The sequence below is a fragment of the Thamnophis sirtalis genome, unplaced genomic scaffold (genome assembly GCF_051295495.1).
Source record: "Thamnophis sirtalis isolate CommonGarterSnake01/CBP01778 unplaced genomic scaffold, rThaSir2_p1.2 scaffold_2, whole genome shotgun sequence".
Taxonomy (NCBI): domain Eukaryota; kingdom Metazoa; phylum Chordata; class Lepidosauria; order Squamata; family Natricidae; genus Thamnophis; species Thamnophis sirtalis.
The window spans coordinates 101547372-101570109 of NW_028261382.1; the positions used below are offsets into that span (position 1 = coordinate 101547372).

General features: G+C 47.9%; 1 protein-coding gene across 1 annotated transcript in view; it reads left to right on the forward strand.

Annotated features, from left to right (window-relative positions):
• The window catches only part of SLC39A4 (solute carrier family 39 member 4), a 26275-nt gene extending 5106 nt beyond the window's left edge, over positions 1-21169 (forward strand). Inside the window, exons 2-12 of the mRNA XM_087706604.1 lie at positions 3858-4142; positions 5628-5832; positions 7248-7696; positions 8325-8496; positions 9980-10152; positions 12935-13099; positions 15981-16094; positions 17211-17268; positions 17414-17566; positions 18916-19103; positions 20532-21169. Of these exons, the coding sequence (XP_087562730.1) occupies positions 3858-4142; positions 5628-5832; positions 7248-7696; positions 8325-8496; positions 9980-10152; positions 12935-13099; positions 15981-16094; positions 17211-17268; positions 17414-17566; positions 18916-19103; positions 20532-20660 (2091 nt within the window). The 3' untranslated portion in view covers positions 20661-21169. The remainder of the gene's footprint in view (positions 1-3857; positions 4143-5627; positions 5833-7247; positions 7697-8324; positions 8497-9979; positions 10153-12934; positions 13100-15980; positions 16095-17210; positions 17269-17413; positions 17567-18915; positions 19104-20531) is intronic.
• The last annotated feature ends 1569 nt before the right edge of the window (positions 21170-22738 follow it).

Sequence of the window (22738 nt, forward strand, 5' to 3'; positions counted from 1 at the left end):
TAAAATAAATAACAAAATAAATAACAAAATAACTGAATTAAAATAATAAAATAAAATAAAATAAATAAAAATGAAATAAAATAAATAAAAATAAAATAAATAAAAATAAAAATAAAATAAATGAAATGAGTAAATTAAAATAATAAAATTAAAATAATAAAATTAAAATAATAAAATTAAAATAATAAAATTAAAATAACAAAATTAAAATAATAAAATAAAATAATAAAATAAATAGTAAAGTGAAGTAAAAAAATAAAAAAATAAATGAATAAAATAAAATAATAAAGTTAAAATAATAAAGCTAAAATAATAAAACTAAATTAAATTAATAAAATAAAATAAAAAATAAAATAAATAGTGAAGTGAAGTGAAGTGAAGTGAAGTGAAGTAAAGTAAAGTAAAGAAGTAAAGTAAAGTAAAGAAGTAAAGTAAAGTAAAGTAAAGTAAAGTAAAGTAAAGTAGTAAAGTAAAAAGAAGTAAAGTAATGAAATGAAATGAAATGATATGAAACTTCAGGCGGCTGCAGTGTCTCGGGTGATGTGATTGGCCCTCGTAACCTTCCCAGGCATCTCCTTCCAAGCCAAGCCAATGAGGCAAGCTGGATTCGTTTAAGGACCGCACGACTCACGTTAACAACTACAGTGATTCACTGAACCATCCTGGCCCAAAAAAAGGTGGGGGGGGGCTGTAAAACAGGACCAAATCTCCCTGAACAGCTGCCTCCCTTGGGAACAGCGTCGTTTGCTACCAGGCAGACGTCAATTAAAATTCCATGGGGAAACAAATAAACAGAAATACCGGGCCCTCTTTTGGGTCGGTATGTCGAGGACTTGTGCTCCCACGGCCACCAGCGTGAATGGTCGTCTACGTTACTTTGGGGGACCCAGGAGAAGGAAAGAGGAGGGAGAAGGGGGGAGGCAGGAGACCCACCTGGCAGCCTGGAGGAGGGTTTGAGTGTGTTTGCTTTCTCTGCAACCATGGCAGTTTCTCTTAAGTGCCCTCACCCTCACCCTGCCAACCTGATCACGTAGACACCCCCCCCCCCATTTACAGGAAACCAACCAAAGCAGGTGTGTTTTCCAGGCAGGGAGAGTTGTGTGTTATTTGCACAAACTCTGTGTAAGCACTTCAAACTCTCCGAAGGAATCCGGAGAACTTAATTGCTCTTGGGATTAGATCCAAGGGCCCCATTGTTCAACTCAACCTTTCTCAACCTTTCCAATTATTTGGGTGGACTTTGGCTCCCAAAATTATTTGCTGGACTGGGGGATTCTGGGAGGCAAAGTCCACCCTCTGAAAGTCGCTGAGACTTTAGAAGAGAAGAGAGGATGGCATAGAATGACGCAGAATAGAATAGAACAGTGTTTTTCAACCACTGTGCCGCGGCACACTAGTGTGCCGTGACATAGTGTAAGGTGTGCTGTGGGAAAAACACTTTATATATAGTCAATATAGGCACAGAGTTAAAATTTTTAACATTTTCTAATGGTGGTGTGCCTCGTGATTTTTTTCATGAAAAAAGTGTGCCTTTGCACAAAAAGGTTGAAAAACACTGGAATAGAATAACAGAGCTGGAAGGGATCTTGGAGGTCTTCTAATCCAACCCCCTGCCTGGGCAGGAAACCCTACACCGTTCCAGACAAATGGCTATCCAACATCTTCTTAAAGACTCCCAGTGTTGGGGCATTCACAGCTTCTGGAGGCAACTTCTGTTCCACTGATTAATTGTTCTCACTGTCAGGAAATTCCTCCTCCGTTCTAAGTTGCTTCTCTCCTTGATTAGTTTCCACCCATTGCTTCTTGTTCTACCCTCGCGTGTTTTGGAGAATAGCTTGGCTCCCTCTTCTTTGTGGCAACCCCTGAGATATTGGAAGACTGCTATCATGTCTCCCCTGGTCCTTCTTTTCATTAAACTAGACATACCCAGTTCCTGCAACCGTTCTTCATATGTTTTGGCCTCCAGTCCCCTAATCCTCTTTGTTGCTCTTCTCTGCAATCTTTCCAGAGTCTCCGCATCTTTTCTACATCGTGGCGACCAAAACTGAATGCTGTATTCCAAGCGTGGCCTTATCAAGGCATTTATCAAGTGGTATTAACCCTTCACAGGATCTTGATTCTATCCCTCGGTTTTTGAGCAACATTAACTGGATTTCTTGCCATTCTCCCTTGTGTTCATTCTCCTGCTAGTATTCAGAATCGGAATAGAGCTGGAAGGGGCCTTGGAGGTCTTCTAGTCTGACCCCCTGCTCAGGCAAGAGACCCCATACCATTTAATCAATCAGAATAGATTTGGAAGGGACCTGGGAGGTCTTCTAGTCCCACCCCCTAGTGGTATGGAGCCTCAGGCGGGAGGCCCCATACCATTTCAGACAAGTGGTTGTCCAGCCTCTTCTTAAAAACCTCCAGCGATGGATCACCCACAACTTCTGGTGGCAAGCGGTTCCCCTGGTTAATTGTCCTCCCTGCCAGGAAGTTTCTCTTTAATTCCAGGTTGCTTCTCTCCTTGATTAGTTTCCATCCGTTGTTTCTTGTCTTGTCTTTTCTCCACAACCCTTGCTCCCGATCCGAGTCCAATTCTCTATCTATCCGGCATCATCACTAATCAAAAATGTACATTTTCTTCCTTTCGCTCTTTCACTTTTCCCAGCAGGATGGGGAAAACATGAGAAAGAAGGACTGGGGGGGGGGGGTGACATGGTAGCAGTCACCCAATATTTGAGGGGCTGCCCCAAAGAAGAGGGGAGGGGGGGTCAACCTGTTCTCCAAATCAGTGTTTCTCAACCTTGGTGACTTTGAAGTCCTGTGGACTTCAACTCCCAGAATCCCCCAGCCAGCATAGCTGGCTGGGGGATTCTGGGAGTTGAAGTCCACAGGACTTAAAGTCGCCAAGGTTGAGAAACACTGCTCCAAATCACTTGATGACAGGACATGAAGCAACGGGTGGAAGCCAATCAAGGAGAGGAGCAACCTGAAATTAAGGAGACGCTTCCTGACAGGGAGGACAATTAGCCAGTGGAACAGCTTCCCACCAGAAGTTGTGGGTGCTCCCATCACTGGAGGTTTTTAAGAAGAGACTGGACGGGCCTCTGTCTGGAATGATCTGGGCAGGTTCTCCTGCATGAACAGGGGGCTGGACTAGAAGATCTCCAAGGCCCCTTCCAGCTGTATTCTGTATTCAATTGGACTTCGTGCCTCAACCCGATGTCCCTGTGCCTTAATTGGTCTTAATCCCCTTCCTCCCTCATTGTCCATCTTCCGTTGGCTTTATTATTTATTTGATTTGTTTACTTATTTATTTACTTACTTATTTTGCTGGCTGGGGAATTCTGGGAGTTGAAGTGGTCCAGGGGGAGAAACTACCAGTTGGTTCTCCTCGGGGGTCCATTCTTGTAAAGGGGGTCTCCACAATACAGGTAGTCCTTGACTTACAACAGTTTGTTTAGCGACCAAACCGCCCTGATCAAAGGGGCTTAGGGCCGTTTTTTTCACGCACGGCATCCCCGTGGCCACCTGATCAGAATTCCTGGCAACTGGCTCATATTTACGACGGTTGCTGGGATCAGGTGATCCCCTTTTGCGACCTCCTCACACGCAAAGCCCATGGAAAAGCCAGGTTCACTTAACAACCGGGTGTCTGGCCTAACCACTGCAGTGATTCGCTTAACAACCGTGTGTCAAGAAAGGTCTTAAAATGGGGGCAAAGGCCCACTTCACGTCTCCCTTAGGCACACAAATTTTGGCCTCAATGGTGGTCGTAAGTCGAGGACCACCTGTAATCCACATCTTCCAGAGGTGTTCAACCAGGAGGCCCCCTTGTGGGCCGAGATGAAGAGGAACCTTCTTCTCTTCTGCAGTGCCTCTCCTCGGCCAACGTCTTCGAACTGGTGGGGAAGACCGCCTCCGGAGAGGTCAACCTCACGTCCGCAGAGCTGCTGACCTTCTCGGCAGGGCTGGTCTTCTACTTCTCTGACCCCGCGGATGCCTGCGAGGCCATGGCCAAGAAACGGTGGGCGGCTGAGGTCCACGATTTCCAAAACAAGTTCTTCAACGGGAGCCCTTTGGCCGGACCCATCCGGGAGAAAGTTGCCCGGCAAATGCTTCTCATCCAGAAGAACGCCAAGTCCGTCAAGAAAGAGGAGGTAAGGGGGCAGCGGAGGGGCCCTAGCTGGCGTGGGGAGGGTCCCAAGTGAGAGATGTCCCCATAGAGGGGTCGGCATTAGGAGGCTGCTTGAGATGCAACCAGGGGTGGGATTCAGTCAGTTCGGACCAGTTTGAGTGAACCGGATGTTAACTTTAATCTGGTTCGCTGAACTGGTAGTTGCGAGGACTGGCCGACCCCACCCCACCCTGCCCAGGAGTCTCCACGCGGCCCGTTTTCGATGCCAGGTAAGTGGAAGCTCTGGGTGCGCAAAAAATGTGTCTCCAGGAAGTTTGAGAAGTCCAGAAATGGGCCTGTTTCCAACCTCCAGAAGGCCTCCTATTCTATTCTGCTATTCTATTCTATTTCTATTCCATTCTCCATTCTATTCTATTCTATTCTATTCTATGCCATTCCATTCTATTCCATTCTGCATTCTATTCTATTCTATTCTATTCTATTCTGCATTCCTTTTCTATTCTATTCCTCTATTCTTCTCTTTTCTATTCTATTCTGCATTCTATTCTATTTCTATTCCATTCTTCATTCTATTCTATTCTATTCTAGTCTCTATTCTATTCTATGCCATTCCATTCTATTCCATTCTGCATTCTATTCTATTCTATTCTATTCTATTCTGCATTCCTTTTCTATTCTATTCCTCTATTCTTCTCTTTTCTATTCTATTCTGCATTCTATTCTATTTCTATTCCATTCTTCATTCTATTCTATTCTATTCTATTCTAGTCTCTATTCTATTCTATGCCATTCCATTCTATTCCATTCTGCATTCTATTCTATTCTATTCTGCATTCCTTTTCTATTCTATTCCTCTATTCTTCTCTTTTCTATTCTATTCTGCATTCTATTCTGTTCTCTGTTCTGTTCTAATTCTTGTTCTTTATTCTATTCTATTCTATTCATTCTGCATTCTATTCTATTCTATTCATTCTGCATTTCTATTCTATTCTATTCTTCTATTCTGCATTCTATTCTATTCTCTGTTGTATTCTAATTCTTATTCTCTATTCTATTCTACTGTTCTGTTCTTCCTGTTCTATTCTTCATTCTATTCTATTCCATTCCATTCTGCATTCTATTCTATTCTATTCATTCTATTCTATTCTATTCATTCTATTTTTCTATTCTATTCTATTTTTCTATTCTATTCTATTCTGCATTCAATTCTATTCTCTGTTCTATTCTAATGCTTATTCTCTATTCTATTCTATTTTATTGTTCTGTTCTTTCTGTTCTGTTCTGTTCTGTTCTATTCTATTCTATTCTATTCTATTCTATTCTAATCTAATCTGCATTCCATTCCAATATCTTTGATAGGGTTAGACATAACTAGCTCCTTCAACCATTAGTTAATTAATTGAATTTATTAGTCCCTCTTTGTCTGTAGCTGGGAAGAAATCATGGTTGGGTGGAGAAAGGGAGAAGGCCAGCCTAAATTTCTCCCCTGCTCTCCTCCGTTCCTCAGCCCTGTGCAGAAATGGACGAGATCCTTAATCGCAGCGCCTCTGTTACCCTCCGCGTGGCATCGAAACCAGCCGGGCGGGTGTTGGCGTTCCTCTCCTATCACGTCTTACGAGGGGGATGCTTCCGTGCGCTGCCCCACCAACACTACTTTTTGGACTACATTTTCCAACACTACAGCAACGCGACTCACAACCTCACACTGGCAGGTAAGTCTCCAACCTGTGGGTTTTATACCCAGGTGGGAACCAGAGAGAGAGAGAGAGAAAGCATGGGCAAGGATTTGTCTCTCCTTATTTTATTTTATAGTAGCTGATAACCCGGCGTTGCCCGGGTATTTATTTATCCTAATCCTTTATTAGACAGGAAAAGGAATGAATTATATCGATAGTGGGAAGTCAAAGTAATTCATTATAGATATAATTGATTCCTTTTCATTTCAGCGGCCCAGGCGTTCCAGAGTTATGTTGGAACACACAGACACAGACACACATGAATTTGAATCCAAAATACACACGATCACTGTCAAAAGTACTGTGATTTGACACTATAGATATAATTCATTCCTTTTCATTTCAGCGGCCCAGGCGTTCCAGAGTTATGTTGGAACACACAGACACAGAAACACATGAATTTGAATCCAAAATACACACGATCACTGTCAAAAGTACTGTGATTTGACACTATAGATATAATTCATTCCTTTTCATTTCAGCGGCCCAGGCGTTCCAGAGTTATGTTGGAACACACAGACACAGAAACACATGAATTTGAATCCAAAATACACACGATCACTGTCAAAAATACTGTGATTTTACAAGTAGTGGCTTCCTCACCAGTTTACTACCGGTTCACTGAGAGGGCGTTTTGCCAAGCTCAGAGAGTAACAAGGAACCTATAGTCGTACTCCTCCTTCTCCTCCTCCTCCTCCTCCTCCTCCTCCTCCTCCTCCTCCTCCTCCTCCTCCTCCTCCTCCTCCTCCTCCTCCCTTCAGAGAGCACCAAGGACTCCACAGTTCAACCCTGAGCTACAGAGATGATCTTCTACTAATCTTCTATTCACTTGTCTAACTATTTCATGACACCATCGATAGTTGGGAGACAACAAAGCCATGGAAGTGAGGTTTAAATAACAATAGGCCTGGGATATCTATATCAGCTGTGCCAATCTTGGCAACTTTAAGACTTCAACTCCCAGAATTCCCCAGGCAACCATGTTAGGAGCTGAAGTCCACTGGTCTTAAAGGTGCCAAGGTTGGACCCCCATGTTCTCCAGCATGACTATGGCAGAAGAGCTAAAACAGACGTCTCCAAAACAGGGTGGCCTTGAGTTCTTCTGGCCTTCAACACTTCCCAGTCAATGTGGCCAAAGGTTTAGGAGACACAAGTCAAGCTCATAAGAGACTATAGTTCGATGGGATTCGTAGGCCATCTTGGAGGGAACCCATATAAAGAGGTTAGGGTTGTGTTCCCCCCAGATGAACTCAACTCCCATAATTCTTTGGGTCAGGCTACTTCAGACTTTGGAGGGCTTCTTTGTGGCCAACAGATTTAGAGGACCCCAAAGGGAGTGTAGAAGTAGGAAGGATGTACAATGACCTCTGACCTTTCTGGATTTACAACAGGGTTGACCAAACTAATGGTACAGTTGGAGGTCGGTCCTGGGAGAAAAGATGGCGGCCATGACCATGGCCATGACCACGATGGCCATGACCACACACACGATGGCCATGACCACGATGGCCATGACCACACACACGATGGCCATGACCACAGCGACCATGGACACGATGGACACACACACGATGACCATGACCACGATCATAAAAATGCCACACATGGTGGCCATGATCATGACGATCACTCGGACCACCACCATGGCAACGAAACAGGCCACCACCATGGCAACGAAACAGGCCACCATCATGGCAACGAAACAGGCCACCACCATGGCAACGAAACAGGCCACCACCACATGGAGCCCCATGGAAACAGAAGTTCTCCGGTGCGCTCAAAACGAAGTCCTGCAGAAGTCCAGGAAGAACATGACGTCCACCAGAACATCTGGGACACGGTGAGACTTGTCCTTCTTTAACCCCGCTATAGGCATAGAGGTGAGCCCACCTGGAGTTTTACCTGTGTCCTCAGGGTCTCACCTGAGTAGGGCGAATGGGTGCGGAGCCTCCTTGGAACTGGTGGAAGGACTGTGTTGTAAACTGGAGATGGATGATATCGTAGCCCTTTGCACCACTCAGGTGACCCTGAGGACACCGACAAGCCTCCAGGTGGCCTCAAAAGACCCTCTCAAAGGATGCAACTGACCAGCTGCCCACAAGGAATACAAATCCTTCTGTTCCCCTCCATCCAGTCAGAGCTGAAGAAGCTCCTTGGATGGGAAACGAAACATCTTCAAAGAAAAACCAGAAAGTCCAGTTGCTTCTTGGGAAAAAAAAACCTTGGGACCCCATTATTAGGGGCAGTGGGTCAATGTCCAGAGCCCTTTAGTATTCCCAAGCCAATGCCAGTCACTCATGGGCATTTCTTTCTTTCTTTCTTTCTTTCTTTCTTTCTTTCTTTCTTTCTTTCTTTCTTTCTTTCTTTCTTTCTTCCTTCCTTCCTTCCTTCCTTCCTTCCTTCCTCCTCCTTCCTTCCTTCCTCCCTCCCTCCCTTCTTTCTTTCTTTCTTTCTTTCTTCCTCTCCAGGTCTGTCTCAGCCCCGCTGATATCTTCAAGATTTACGAGATTGACGATGCCGTCGGAATCAGCCGCCCGGATTTCACCCGCCTGAGCCCAGCCCTGGTGCAGCAGAAGCTCAGCAAGGCCTGCACGGCCCCCCGGAAGGTTCCAGAAGAAGGGCGCCTCACCACGGCCGAGAGTGAGTCCCTCCCTGGGAGACCCCGTCTGCCCCAGCCCTCTCTAAACCAGGAGGGTTCCCAACCTTGGCCACTTGAACACCAGTGGACTTCAACTCCCAGAATCCCCCAGCCAGCGCATGCGCTGGCTGGGGGGATTCTGGGAGTTGAAGTCCACTGGTGTTCAAGTGGCCAAGGCTGGCCACCCCCTGCTCTAAACCCACTAGGAAAATGGTTCCTGCCAGAATCAAACATCTGAAAGTCTCCCATGGAGAATCTCCCTTCTGTTATTCTACGGAAGATCTCTGACCTTCTACAGCCCAGTCAGGACTGATAGTTTCTGGAGTTTGTCCTCTAAAATTTTAGATAATGTGGGGGTGATGAGGATGTTTGTCTCAGTAGGAACCTCTCACAACCATCCAGGAACCCCTAAAAAGCTTTCCGAGGCACGTTGGAGAAGCGCATCTTCTTCGAATGGCCACTGAACCATTCTTGCATGGGGGAGAACTCTTTGCACACACATTCTCTCCCTCTCTCTCTCTCTCTCTCTCTCTCTCTCTCTCTCTCTCTCACACACACACACACACACACACACACACACACACACACACACACACAGAGCCTTAATATGTTTTGTAAGTGCACCGAGTGCTTCTGTACGAGAGACAAACTCCTTGTGCGGCTACCACACTCGGCCAAAGAAAGCTAATTTTATTCTTTTCTGTTCTGTTCTGTTTTCACTCTTCCATTCCATTTTGTTCCATTCTATTCTGTATTCTATACGTTCTGTTTTGTATATTCTAGTCTATTCTGGTTTTTCCCCCCTATTCTGTTTTCCATATTCTGTTTTATTCTGTTCAACTCTGTTTTCTATATTCTACACTGTTCTTTTCTTTCTTAATTTTCAAACCTTTATTGAAAACTGTAAACCTTAAAATACAAATACCTTTAAAAATAATTTAGTGTAAGTCATCCATTTTGACAGTACTAACAAACATACCCATTTGCTATTCAAATACATTTCTATACATTCCTATAGCTGTACATCTATGTTTCTAAGCTGTACAATTCATGTTCTTATTATTATTTTTCCGTTGATACCAGTTTTCCCAAACTGTATAATCTTCTGAGTCCTCCTTGTCCCTTAACACCAAGGTGAGCTTATCCATCTCTGCGCAATCAAGAACCTTTTGGATTATCATACAGCCTGTTGGCCTGGTATCACTTTTCCAACAATGCGCGAGCGCTATTCTCGCTGTTCTGTTTCCTGTACTCTGTTCTGTTCTGTTTTGTTCTCTCTGTTCTGTTCCAGTCTGTTCTGCATTGTTGGAAAAGCGATACCAGGCCAACAGACTGTATGATAATCCAAAAGGTTCTTGATTGTGCAGAGATGGATAAACTCACCTTGGTGTTAAGGGACAAGGAGGAGGACTCAGAAGATTATACAGTTTGGGACCCGTTCTGCTTTCCTTGGGTCATTCCTCCCTCCCCTTCCTTTCTCCCCAGAGTACATCTACGGCTCCCTGGCCACCCTGGTGGTGTGCGTGTGCGCCCTTTTCGGCATTGTGGTTCTGCTCTGCACCACTTGCATCGGTGCCTACCAGTATGTCATCCAAACCTTCGTCAGCCTGGCCGTCGGCTCACTCACGGGGGACGCCATGCTGCACCTCATCCCCAAGGTCCGTGCGGGTGGGGGGCAGGGTGGGGCGCGTGAAAAGTGGGCAAGGGAGAGATGAAGTGGAGGGAGGAGTAGAGAAAAGGGGAAGGGAGGAGGGGAGAGGAAAGGAAGGGAGGAGAGAAAGAAGAGTGGGGATAGGAGAGAGGGAAGAGAGTGGGAGAGAGAGAGAAGGAGAGGAAAAAGGAGAGAGGAGGAGGAGAGAGGAAGGGGAAGCAGAGAAGAGAAAGGAGGGATGGTGGAAGCAAATAGTGAGGAAAGGAAGGAGGTGGGGAGTAGGAGAGAAGGAGAGGAGGTAGAGTTGTGATAGAACCAGGTACAATAGGGCAGTGTTTCTCAACCTTGGCAACTTGAAGATGTCTGGACTTCAAGTCCCAGAATTCCCCAGCCAGCGAATGCTGGCTGGGGAACTCTGGGAGTTGAAGTCCGGACATCTTCAAGTTGACAAGATTGAGAAACACTGTCCTAACCACTGCACCACCTCGGCTCTTGAAGCGCAGCATTCTTTCTCTATAGGACAGTGTTTCTCAACCTTGGCAACTTGAAGATGTCCGGACTTCAACTCCCAGAATGCCCCAGCCAGCATTCGCTGGCTGGGGAATTCTGGGACTTGAAGTCCAGACATCTTCAAGTTGCCAAGGTTGAGAAACACTGCAATAGAGTGTATGGAAAGCAGAAGAGCTAACGAGAGTTGTTGTTGGTAGAACTGATATAATATTGGATAATATATAATACTGTTTGTTAAGAGGTAACGGTATTTTTGTGGATATTTATATGAAAAGAAAAGAAAAAAGAACTCTGGGCGTGAGAAGGAAAAGGGACACAGGTAATCCTCGACTTACAACAGTTCGCTTACTGCCCGTTCAAATTTACTACGGAACTGGCAAAAAAGCGTATATGACCCTTTCCCCACACTTACGACTGTAAGTGGTCACATGATTTACACCTGAATGCTGGACAACCGATTCACACTTATGACGGCCACAAAGTCCCAGGGTCACGCCATCCCCTTTTGCGACCATCCAACAGGTCCACGGGGATGCCAGGTTCACTTAACAACCGCGTGACTCAGTTAACAACGGCCACAATTCACTTAACAAAGGTGGCGAGAAAGTTTGTGACCGGGGGTAAAACTCCCTGAATAAATTTCTCACTTAGCAACAATTGGGCTTCATGGCGGTTGTAGGTTGAGGATTACCCGTGTGTGAGAAGAAAGGGTGGGTTTCTGGGCTGGCGGGGGGCAGCCCCAGATACAACTGAAAAAGAGGGAAACCCCCTTTTTTACATTCAGGGATCTAGAATAGAATGAATGAGCTGGAAGGGTCCTTTGGAGGTCTTCTAGTCCAGCCCCTTCTCAAAGCTCTCTGATGGGGGGCTCCAAAATTACTAGGGGGAAGGAAGAAGGGCAGGGGTCTAACACAGCCTTCTTTACCCCCCCCAAAGTATTCTAGGAGAGGTAGTCCTCGAGATACGACCGATCGCTGTTTGAAGCTACGATCGCCCCCCCCTCCCCTCCCCTCCCCACCAAAAGCTACTTATGAACCTGTTTTGAAGTTACGGCTGCTGCGGTGCCCCCCCCCAAGTCATTCGTCCTCATGACCGACCGCAGGGAGGGTGCAGTGCCTGCTACCTACCTCCCCCTCCATCCCGCTGCACCCCACTGAGACCCCATAAGCTTCGGCCCTAGTTCACCCATGCCCATCATCCACTGAAGAGTTATCTTTTGGAGATCTCTGGAGGTGTCTTGCTCAGCGGAGGTCGTGCCTTGTGACCACAATGTAGGGCTACCTTGCCCTACACAGGGCAATGGAAGTGTAACTAGTAGCTCGGCCAGATCCCACCTCCCATGATGAGCAGGCTCCATTACCATACTTTCTCAAGGACCACCCGCCTTTGGGCACTGCAGAAATTTCATGGAAGTGTAACTAGTAGCTCGGCCAGATCCCACCTCCCATGATGATCAGGCCCCATTACCGTATTTTCTCAAGGACCACCCGCCTTTGGGCACTGCAGAAATGTCATGGAAGTGTAATTAGTAGCTCGGCCAGATCCCACCTCCCATAATGGGCAGGCCCCATTACTGTACTTTCTCAAGGACCACCCGCCTTTGAGCACTGCAGAAATTTCATGGAAGTGTAATTAGTAGCTCGGCCAGATCCCACCTCCCATAATGGGCAGGCCCCATTACTGTACTTTCTCAAGGACCACCCGCCTTTGAGCACTGCAGAAATTTCATGGAAGTGTAATTAGTAGCTCGGCCAGATCCCACCTCCCATGATGAGCAGGCTCCATTACCATACTTTCTCAAGGACCACCCGCCTTTGGGCACTGCAGAAATTTCATGGAAGTGTAACTAGTAGCTCGGCCAGATCCCACCTCCCATGATGAGCAGGCTCCATTACCATACTTTCTCAAGGACCACCCGCCTTTGGGCACTGCAGAAATTTCATGGAAGTGTAATTAGTAGCTCGGCCAGATCCCACCTCCCATGATGAGCAGGCTCCATTACCACACTTTCTCAAGGACCACCCGCCTTTGGGCACTGCAGAAATTTCATGGAAGTGTAACTAGTAGCTCGGCCAGATCCCACCTCCCATGATGAGCAGGCTCCATTACCATACTTTCTCAAGGACCACCTGCCTTTGGGCACTGCAGAAATTTCATGGAAGTGTAATTAGTAGCTCTACCCAACCTGATCCTTCTCGTGATGTATTATTGCTACGAAAGACCATCTCCTTCCGTTCTGGGTTGACCAATGATCACTCGTACCACCACTCTCGTTTCAGTTCTTGGGCCTCCATTCCCACGCCCACACCGAGGGCGACGCGCACCTCCACCATGGGCCCGGGGCCAATGACAAACTCTGGAAGCTCCTGGCCGTGCTGGGGGGTCTCTATCTCTTCTTCCTCTTGGAGAAATTCTTCACCCTCCTGGGACATTCGCACGAGGAGGTGAGTCCGGCTGCTTGTTCTGAGCTTCCGACTGCAACAGAATTGGGGGCGAGGGGTGGACCAGGAGGAAGAGGTGAAGAGACGTCTCAACGGGACGTCCAGCCTAGAATTAAGGAGGAATTTCTTGACAGTGGGGACAATTTATCAGTGGAACGGTTTTCCTCTAGAACAGTGTTTCTCAACCTTGGCGACTTTAAGTCCTGTGGACTTCAACTCCCAGAATTCCCCAGCCAGCGCAGCTGCGCTGGCTGGGGAATTCTGGGAGTTGAAGTCCACAGGACTTAAAGTCGCCAAGGTTGAGAAACACTGCTCTAGAAGTTGTGGCTGCTCCACTCCTGGAGGTCTTCAAGAAGAGATTGGACAACCATTTCTCCAGAATGCTGTAGGCCTTCCACCATTCTGGAGAAATGTAGCGTCTCCTCCTTGGGCAGGTGGTTGGACTAGAAGACCTCCAAGGTCCCTTCCAAGGCTGGTAGTCTACAATTCCAAAGCCCCTGACGGTAGAACAAGAAGCAATGGGTGGAAACTTATCAAGGAGAGAAGCAGCTTAGGACTGAGGAGAAATTTCCTGACAGTGAGAACAATTAATCTGTGGAACAGAAGTTGTTGTGTGTGCCTATGAAGAGAAGGATTGGGGGGAACATGATAGCTGCCTTCCAGTATTTGAGGGGCTATCACAGGCAGAAGGGGTGGTGGTGGGTCAAGCTCTTCTCCAAAGCACCAACGCAGGACAAGAAGCAGCTGGTGGAAACTCATCAAGGAAAGAAGCTAAACTAAGGAGAAATTTACTGACAGGGAGGACAATTCATCAGTGGAACTGCCTGCCACCAGACCATCACTGGAGGTTTCCAAGAAGAGATAGGGCAGCCATTTGTCTGAAATGATATACAGGGCAAGATTTGTGGACTTCAACTCCCAGAATTCCCCATCCTGCATTCTCCAGCAATTCTGGGGATTGAACCCTCCAGAAGTCTTAAAGTTCCCAAGCTTAGATACCCCTGGTGTTGGGTCTCAAATGGTGGTCCTTTTTTAAAAAAAATAATAATTTTTATTGCACAGTTTTTTAAAAGAAAAAAATGTTGACAGTTTCCTTCTATACAACAATTCCATATCAGTATACATCCATTATATGTGCATTAGAATTTAGAATTTAGAATTTAATAGATTTGTATGCCGCCCAATCCCTCCCACCCTCCATTCCCTCTCAACCTCCATTATCTCATTGTCCATACCTGTAATTCCAGTGTTTTTATACATACCAATATCCCCATTTCTTGAGCCATTCATTGTACGTCATTTCCATTTATACATCTTTATTACTAATTTCTAACCCCTATATCTTCTTCGTTTAATCTTTCCTTTTAAAAAAAAGAGTTTTATTATTTTCCAATTGCAAAAATAAACATTCCATCTTTCCTTACGCGGTGTGTCATCTGGGCTCACACATCTCTGTGCCACATTTTTCACATTCATATTAACATGATTTCCCTAAGTTTAATATTATAATATATTGAGCATTTAAACGTTATGGAACACACCATTTTTCATCTTGATATCTTCTAGTAATGACATCATATCAACAATAAGCATCATTATTCTCATCATAGACATACTAACAGTTTTCATCTTATTTATATCTCTATCTAAGTATATCATCTACTTATTTTTTTAGCTTTCTTCATTTCCAAACTCCTTTTTTTTCCCTCCAACCATTGATAAAATACTTCCCAAATTATATAATATTCAGTTTGCTCTTTCTCCTTCATTGCTAACGTTAATGTGTTCATTTCTGCACTTTCTAATATTTTCCTTTAATCTTTCCTTAAGCTTTACACCTGTCCTCTAACCTCAATGGGGACCTAAAGAGCCGAGGTGGCGCAGTGGTTAAATGCAGCACTGCAGGCTACTTCAGCTGACTGCAGTTCTGCAGTTCGGCTGTTCAAATCTCACCGGCTCAGCCTTCCATCCTTCCGAGGTGGGTGAAATGAGGACCTGGATTGTTGTTGGGGGTGATATATGCTGACTCTGTAAACCTCTTAGAGAGAGCTGAAAGCCCTATGAAGCGGTATATAAGTCTAACTGCTATTGCTATTGCTATAAATTTGAGGATTACCTGAAATTCCCTCAACCCCTCTGCTGCCACCTGGTGGCCCTCCAAATATTGGCAATTTGAGTCTAATAATCCAATTAGTATAGTCTTTATTGTTATTGTACAAAATAAATACAACAAAATTGCTTACTAAAAGTTACTAAAACCCTGTCATCTTTCAATTGCCCCCCCCTAAACGGTGCATCATAGCACAAAAAAAATGAGTCAAGCCCCCTCCCCAAATGTTTTAAATTAAGAAATGCATGCAAAATTAGGGTGCCACTATTTTTACGTGCAGGGAGTCCTCGATTTACCGGTAGAATCATTCATTTAGTAACCATTGGAAGTTACAATGGCACTGGGGGGTAAATGACTTACGACCACGTTTCACACTTATGACCATTGCACCCTCCCCAGGGCCATGTGATCAAAATCCAGAGGCTTGGCAACTGGTTCCTAGAGAGTGGGCGGCATACAAATCTTATTAAAGTTGCAAAGTAAATTAAAGTTTACGACGGTCGCTGTGTCCCGGGGTCACGTGATCCCGTTTTGCAACCTTCCGATGAACAACCTTCAATGCGGGAGGCAGATTCACTTAGTGACGGTGTTACTGACTTGACAAGCGCAGCGATTCGCTTAACAACTGTGGAAATAAGGTGGTGAAATGATCACTTAATAATTGCGTTCTTTAGCAACAGAAATTTGCTAAATTTTCTGGTCGTAAGTCGAGGACTCCCTGCAAAATGAAATGGGCACTTTGGTGATGCCAAATGCACGCCTTCTTCTTCCTAGGAGCCCTTGGAACCCAGCCAGGGCCACCAGTGCGACCACGGACTCTCCCTACAACTCTACCAGGATGAGATGAAGAGGAGGAAGCAAGAGAAGGGGGCTTCCAATGCTGACCTGGTAAACCTCCATCTCCAAGCCTCAGGGCTTTCGAGGGGGGGTAGGAAGAGGAGGAGCAGGAGGAAGAAGAGGAGGAGGAAGAGGAAAAGGAGGGGGAGGAGGAGGAGGAGGAGGAGGAGGAGAAGGAAGACCAGGAAGAGGAGAAGGAGGAGGAGGAGGAGGAGGAGGAGGAAGAGGAGGAGGAAGAGGAGGAGGAGAAGAAAGAGGAGGAGGAGGAGAAGAAAGAGGAAGAGGAGGAGGAGGAGGAGAAGAAAGAGGAGGAGGAGGAGGAGGAGGAAGAGGAGGAGGAAGAGGAGGAGGAGAAGAAAGAGGAAGAGGAGAAGGAGGAGGAGGAGGAGGAAGAGGAGGAGGAGAAGAAAGAGGAGGAGGAGGAGGAGGAGGAGGAAGAGGAGGAGGAAGAGGAGGAGGAGAAGAAAGAGGAAGAGGAGGAGGAGGAGGAGGAGGAAGAGGAGGAGGAAGAGGAGGAGGAGAAGAAAGAGGAAGAGGAGAAGGAGGAGGAGGAAGAGAACTGTGGTTGCTCTCTGAGCTTGACTGTTTTCATGCAGATGTTTCATTACCCAGCTAGATAACATCATCAGTGCTAGAAGGAGTGGGGGGGTATGGAGAGGAGGAGGAGGAGGAGGAGAAGGAAGAGCAGGAAGAGGAGGAGGAGGAGGAGGAGGAGAAAGAAGAGGAGGACGAGGAGGAGGAAGAGTAGAAGGAAGAACAGGAAGAGGAGAAGGAGGAGGAAGAGAAGGAGGAGGAAGAAAACTGCTTGCTCTCTGAGCTTGACTGTTTTCATGCAGATGTTTCTTTACCCAACTAGATAGCCTCATCAGTGCTAGAAGGAGTGGGGGGGTATGGAGAGGAGGAGGAGGAGGATGAGCAGGAAGAGGAGGAGGAGGAGGAGGAGGAGGAGGAAGAGAACTGTGGTTGCTCTCTGAGCTTGACTGTTTTCATGCAGATGTTTCTTTACCCAACTAGATATCCTCATCAGTGCTAGAAGGAGTGGGGGGTATGGAGAGGAGGAGGAGGAGGAGGAGGAAGAGCAGGAAGAGGAGGAGGGGGGGTGCCAGGGGCTGGGGCAGGGTTTGGCCTCGTCTTTTCTGAAGGGAACTCCTGCCCTCTTTCCTTCAGATGTCGGTGGAAGACACGGATTTTGGCCGGCAGGTGCCAAAGGCGGAGCTCAGCCGGGGTGAGGAGAAGCCCCGGGGCTGCTACCCCAAACCCTCCTGAGATGCTGGGCACCCCCAGAATAAACCCCCCCTCCCTGGGAGCCACCCTCCCGCCTTCGCACCCCAGCCCCATTGCAACCCCCTCCTCCCCTTCTCGCCCCACAGAACTCCGCATGCTGCCCTACATGATCACCATTGGGGACGCCATCCACAACTTCGCCGACGGCCTGGCCATGGGCGCCGCCTTCTCCTCCTCCTGGAAGACCGGCCTGGCCACCTCCCTGGCCGTCCTCTGCCACGAACTGCCCCACGAGCTAGGTGGGCTGCAGGAGGGGTCAGGGGTTGGTGGGGGTGGGGGGTAACGGTGCTCCCCTGGGACTGGAGGGCACCTGTAAGCTCATCAGAATCTCCCTTCCTTCCCCTTCTCCACCCACCCTTTATTTCCTTCCTTCCTTCCCTTCTTCACCCACAATTTCCTCCCTTCCTCCTTTTTTCTCTTCTTCCTTCTGTCCCTCCCTGCCTCCCTCCACTTTCTCCCTCTTTCCCTTCCCTTCTTCACTCAATTTCCTCCCTTCCTCCTTTTCTTTCTTACTCCTCCTGCTCCTCTCTCCCTCCCTCCACTTTCTCCATAATTTCCTTCTCCTCTCTTCCCCACCCACTTTTCCTTTTTTTCCTTTCCTTCCTTCTTTCCTTCCTCCCTCCCTTCCACCCTTCCCTTCTTCACCCACAATTTTCTCCCTTCCTCCTTTTTTCTCTTCCTCCTCCTGTCCCTCCCTGCCTCCCTCCACTTTCTCCCTCTTTCCCTTCCCTTCTTCACTCAATTTCCTCCCTTCCTCCTTTTCTTTCTTACTCCTCCTGCTCCTCTCTCCCTCCCTCCACTTTCTCCATAATTTCCTTCCTTCTCCTCTCTTCCCCACCCACTTTTCCTTATTTCTTTCCTTCCTCCCTCCCTTCCACCCTTCCCTTCTTCACCCACAATTTCCTCCCTTCCTCCTTTTTTCTCTTCTTCCTTCTGTCCCTCCCTGCCTCCCTCCACTTTCTCCCTCCTTCCCTTCCCTTCTTCACCCAATTTCCTCCCTTCCCCCTTTTCTTTTTTACTCCTCCTGCTCCTCTCTCCCTCCCTCCACTTTCTCCATAATTTCCTTCCCTCTCCTCTCTTCCCCACCCACTTTTCCTTATTTCTTTCCTTCCTTCTTTCCTTCCACCCTTCCCTTCTTCACCCACAATTTCCTCCCTTCCTCTTTTCCTCCTTCTGTCCCTCCCTCCACGTTCTCCATAATTTCCTTCCCTCTCCTCCCTTTCCTCACCGACATTTTTTTCCTTCCTCCCTCCCTCCTTCCCTCCCTTTTCCTTCTTCAGCCACAATTTTTCCTTTCCTCCCTTCCTTCCTGCTGTGCTTCCCCCCTTTCTCCCCACTTCCCTTCCCTTCTTCATTCCCAATTTCTTCCTTCCCTCCTTCGCTCCCTTCCCTTCTTGACCAAATCTCCCTCCCACCTTCCCTCTGAGCCTGGCTGTTCCCTTGCAGACATTTCACGACCCAACTAAGTAACATTATCAGTGCTAGAGTGTGGAAGTGGGAATCCCGAGGACTAAGGCGTTGGCCAGCCCTGGGCAAGCCTTACCCCTCCCTACTTCTCACTGCCCTCCCTTCTGCCCCCCACCCCCAGGAGACTTCGCAGCTCTGCTCCACGCCGGCCTGAGCGTCAAGCGGGCGCTGCTGCTCAACTTCGTGAGCGCCCTCACGGCCTTCGTCGGCCTCTACATCGCCCTGTCGGTCAGCACCGGGGAGGAATTCGAGGCCTGGATCTTCACGGTGGCCACGGGCCTCTTCCTCTACGTGGCCCTGTGCGATATGGTAAGTGGCACCTCCAAGCCGCCTTCCCCAACCTCTGGCTCTGCAGGGGGAGCTGGGCTGCAAACCCCGTAACGGCCGAGGCTGGGAGTTATGGAGGTTGGAATCCAAAAGGGAGGGATAGGTGTCTTGCAAACCAGGAGGACCACAAGGCAAATCCTGGGGGTGGGGAATGGATAGTGGTGAGATACCAAAGCAATGGGGGGGGGGGATGTCCGAAAGAGACAAGGGTCTCCCAGTCTACAGTGGAAGAGCAGGCGAAGATGCCAACTACAGCCAGCCTTCTCCTCCTTTCCCCTTACAACAACCCTTTGAGGTAGGCCAGGCTGAAAGTCACTCAGCCGGCTTCCATGTATAAGGCGGGACTAGACCTCCCCGTCTCCTGGTGATTGGGCCAAAGTCATCCAACTAGCTTTCATCCCTAAGGCAGTACTAGAACTCCCAGTCTCCTGGTGATTGGCTGAAAGCCACCAAGTTGCCTCTCATGTCTCACATGGGACTAGAACTCCCTGTCTCCGGGTGATTGGCCCAAAGTCACCCAGCCACCTTTCATGGGAAAAGCAGGACTAGAACTCACCGTCTCCTGGTGATTGGCCCAAAGTCATCCAACTAGCTTTCATCCCTAAGGCAGGTCTAGAACTCCCAGTCTCCTGGTGATTGGCTCAAAGCCACCAAGTCGCCTCTCATGTCTAGAACTCCCTGTCTCCGGGTGATTGGTCCAAAGTCGCCCTTCATGGCTAAGATGGAACTAGAACTCCCCGTCTCCTGGTGATTGGCCCAAGGCCCATATTTTCCAGTGCCGTTGTAACTTCAAACCGTCCCTAAAGGGACTGTTGTATGTCGAGGGCTAGGTGGCGAGAAGAGCTGAGGTGGCTCAGTGGTTAAATGCAGCACTGCAGGCCACTTCAGCTGACTGTTATCTGCAGTTCAGCGGTTCTAATCTCACCGGCTCAAAGGTTGACTCAGCCTTCCATCCTTCTGAGGTGGGTGAAATGAGGACCCGGATCGTTGTTGGGGGCAATATGCTGACTCTGTAAACCGCTTAGAGAGGGCTGAAAGCCCTATGAAGCGGTATATAAGTCTAACTGCTTATTGCTATGCTATTGCTATCTATCTATCTATCTATCTATCTATCTATCTATCTATCTATCTATCTATCTATCTATCTATCTATCTATCTATCTATCTATCAGCTGACTGCTGTTCTGCAGTTTGGCTGTTCAAATCTCACCGGCTCAAGGTTGATTCAGCCTTCCATCCTTCCGAGGTGGGTAAAATGAGGACCCGGATTGTTGTTGGGGGCGATATGCTGACTCTGTAAACCGCTTAGAGAGGGCTGGAAGCCCTATGAAGCGGTATATAAGTCTAACTGCTATTGCTACCTCCAACCACGTATGACCACGGCGGCTTCTTGCTCTGCTCTCCTTCCAGCTTCCGGCACTGATGAATGTGAAGGACAAGCGTCCCTGGTTGCTTTTTGCCCTGCAGAACCTGGGCCTTCTGGCCGGCTGGGCCATCCTCCTGCTGCTCTCCATCTTCGAGGACAACATCACCATTTAACGGCACGGCTCCTGCGGGGTCAGCACCGGGCGCCCCTCGCCACTCTCCTCTGCCACCCCCGGCAGGCACAGCCGAGCCACAGACACGAAAGGGGGATGCAGTGTTCTTTTTTTTTTTTGTGGGGAGGGGGCAGGTCCAGACCCAGGGCTCAGCTGTCGGGGGGAGGCATCCAGGGACGCCTGCCAGGCTGCCCACCTCACCTTTTCTCCCCGTTGCCAAAAGTCCCTCCGTCGGCTCTCAGGCTTGGCCGGAAAGAAGGGAGCCACGCGGCCACCTGAAGAGCAGTTAACTCCTGCAGCAGCAGCAGCCTGAAATGGAAGCTTGGCCCAGGGTTCAAATGTCCTCCACCTGGCTGTCTGAATCAGCGGGCGCTGGGTCATCCTCTTGGGCCATGCCCAGTTTCCCCCTCGCCAGTTTCAATGTTGGCACCAGCCTTGGACGGATGTTTATCCTGCCTTCACCTTCTATTTATTGTATTTATTAAACTCTTATTCATGTTCAGAGGCATACATACACCTATCCTCCTCCTCCTCCTCTTCCTCCTTCTCTCCACAAACCCCTTCTAGCACTGATGCTGTTCCCTAGTTGGGTCATGAAACGTCTGCAAGAAAACCACCAAGCTCAGAGAGCACCAAGGACCCCACAGTCCTTCCCTTCCTTCCTTCCTTCCTTCCTTCCTTCCTTCCTTCCTTCCTTCCTTCCTTCCTTCTTCCCTTCCTCCCTTCTTTCCTTCCTCCCTTCTTTCCTTCCTCCTTTCTTTCTTTCTTTCTTTCTTTCCTCCTCCTCCTCCTCTCCACAAACCCTACTCCCTTCTAGCATTGATGATGTTCCCTAGTTGGGTCATGAAACGTCTGCAAGAAAACCACCAAGTTCAGAGAGCACCAAGGATCCCACAGTCCTCTTTCTCTTCCTTCTCATACTCCTCCTCCTCTCTACAAACCCCACTCTCTTCTAACACTGATGATGCTACCTAGTTGGGTCATGAAATGTCTGCAAGAAAACCACCCAGCTCAGAGAGCACCAAAGATCCCCCCCAAGTCCTCCTCCTCTTCCTCCTCTTCCTCCTCTTCCTCCTCCTCCTCCCCACATCATTTTCTCTGAAGGTGCAGAGTCCGTTTTTTTTTCCAGACAGACACGTAAACATCCCTTCCATGAGACTTAAAAGACACCGGAATTCGGGTCAAACTGCACTCCTTCCAATCCGGGCCCTCATTCTGGTGCATCTTTTCGCCAAGGGTTGGGGGGACAACCGACAGCAAGCCCCTTCTTTTCAAATCACCCAGATGTGGAAAAAACTCCAGCCAGATAATTTGAATTCATCGTATTTGCAATGGAACTTTTTTGGTGTTGCGAAGAGAGTTATGCAAGGGAATGGTTTTCCTATTTAAAAAAAAAACTGCTTACATGTGCTAGGTATAACATAATGTACCTAGAGAAATAAGTGTGTCCAAACTAAATAAAGAGACGGACTAGGGGTGACATGACAGCAGGGTTCCAGTGTGTGGAAAGAGTCGATAGGTTCCCCGAAACTCCAGGAGCAACGGATGGAAACTAAACAAGGAGAGAAGCAGCCAATTTCCTATCAGTAAAACAATGAATGAATTGAACACTAGAGGTTTTTAAGAAGAGGCTGGGCACCCACTTGCCCAGAATGGTGGAAGGCAGTGATGGTTAATCTTTTCGGCACCGAGTGCCAAAATGAGCACATGGATGCTGGAGCACCAGAACTAGAAAGAGAGCAGCTGGCCAGGGCACATGTGCACAGTGGCCAGCTCTTCTGGGTTTTGTTGCGCACGCACCACCCAGTGGCTGCAGTCAGGGTTCCGGGGTGCGCATACATGGCAACCAGCAGATCAACGCATCAACACATGCGTGACGCAACCCGGAAGAGCAACTGGCGACAGCAGAAGTGCCCACAGAGAGGGCTCTGCATCCATCTTTGGCACCTGTGCCCTAGGTTTGCCATCACAGGTATAAGGTCCCCTTCTTGGGCAGGGGGTTGGACTAGAAGACCTCCAGGGTCCCTTCCAACTCGGGAGATCTCCAAAAGACCTCCAACTCTGTCATTCTGTTATTGT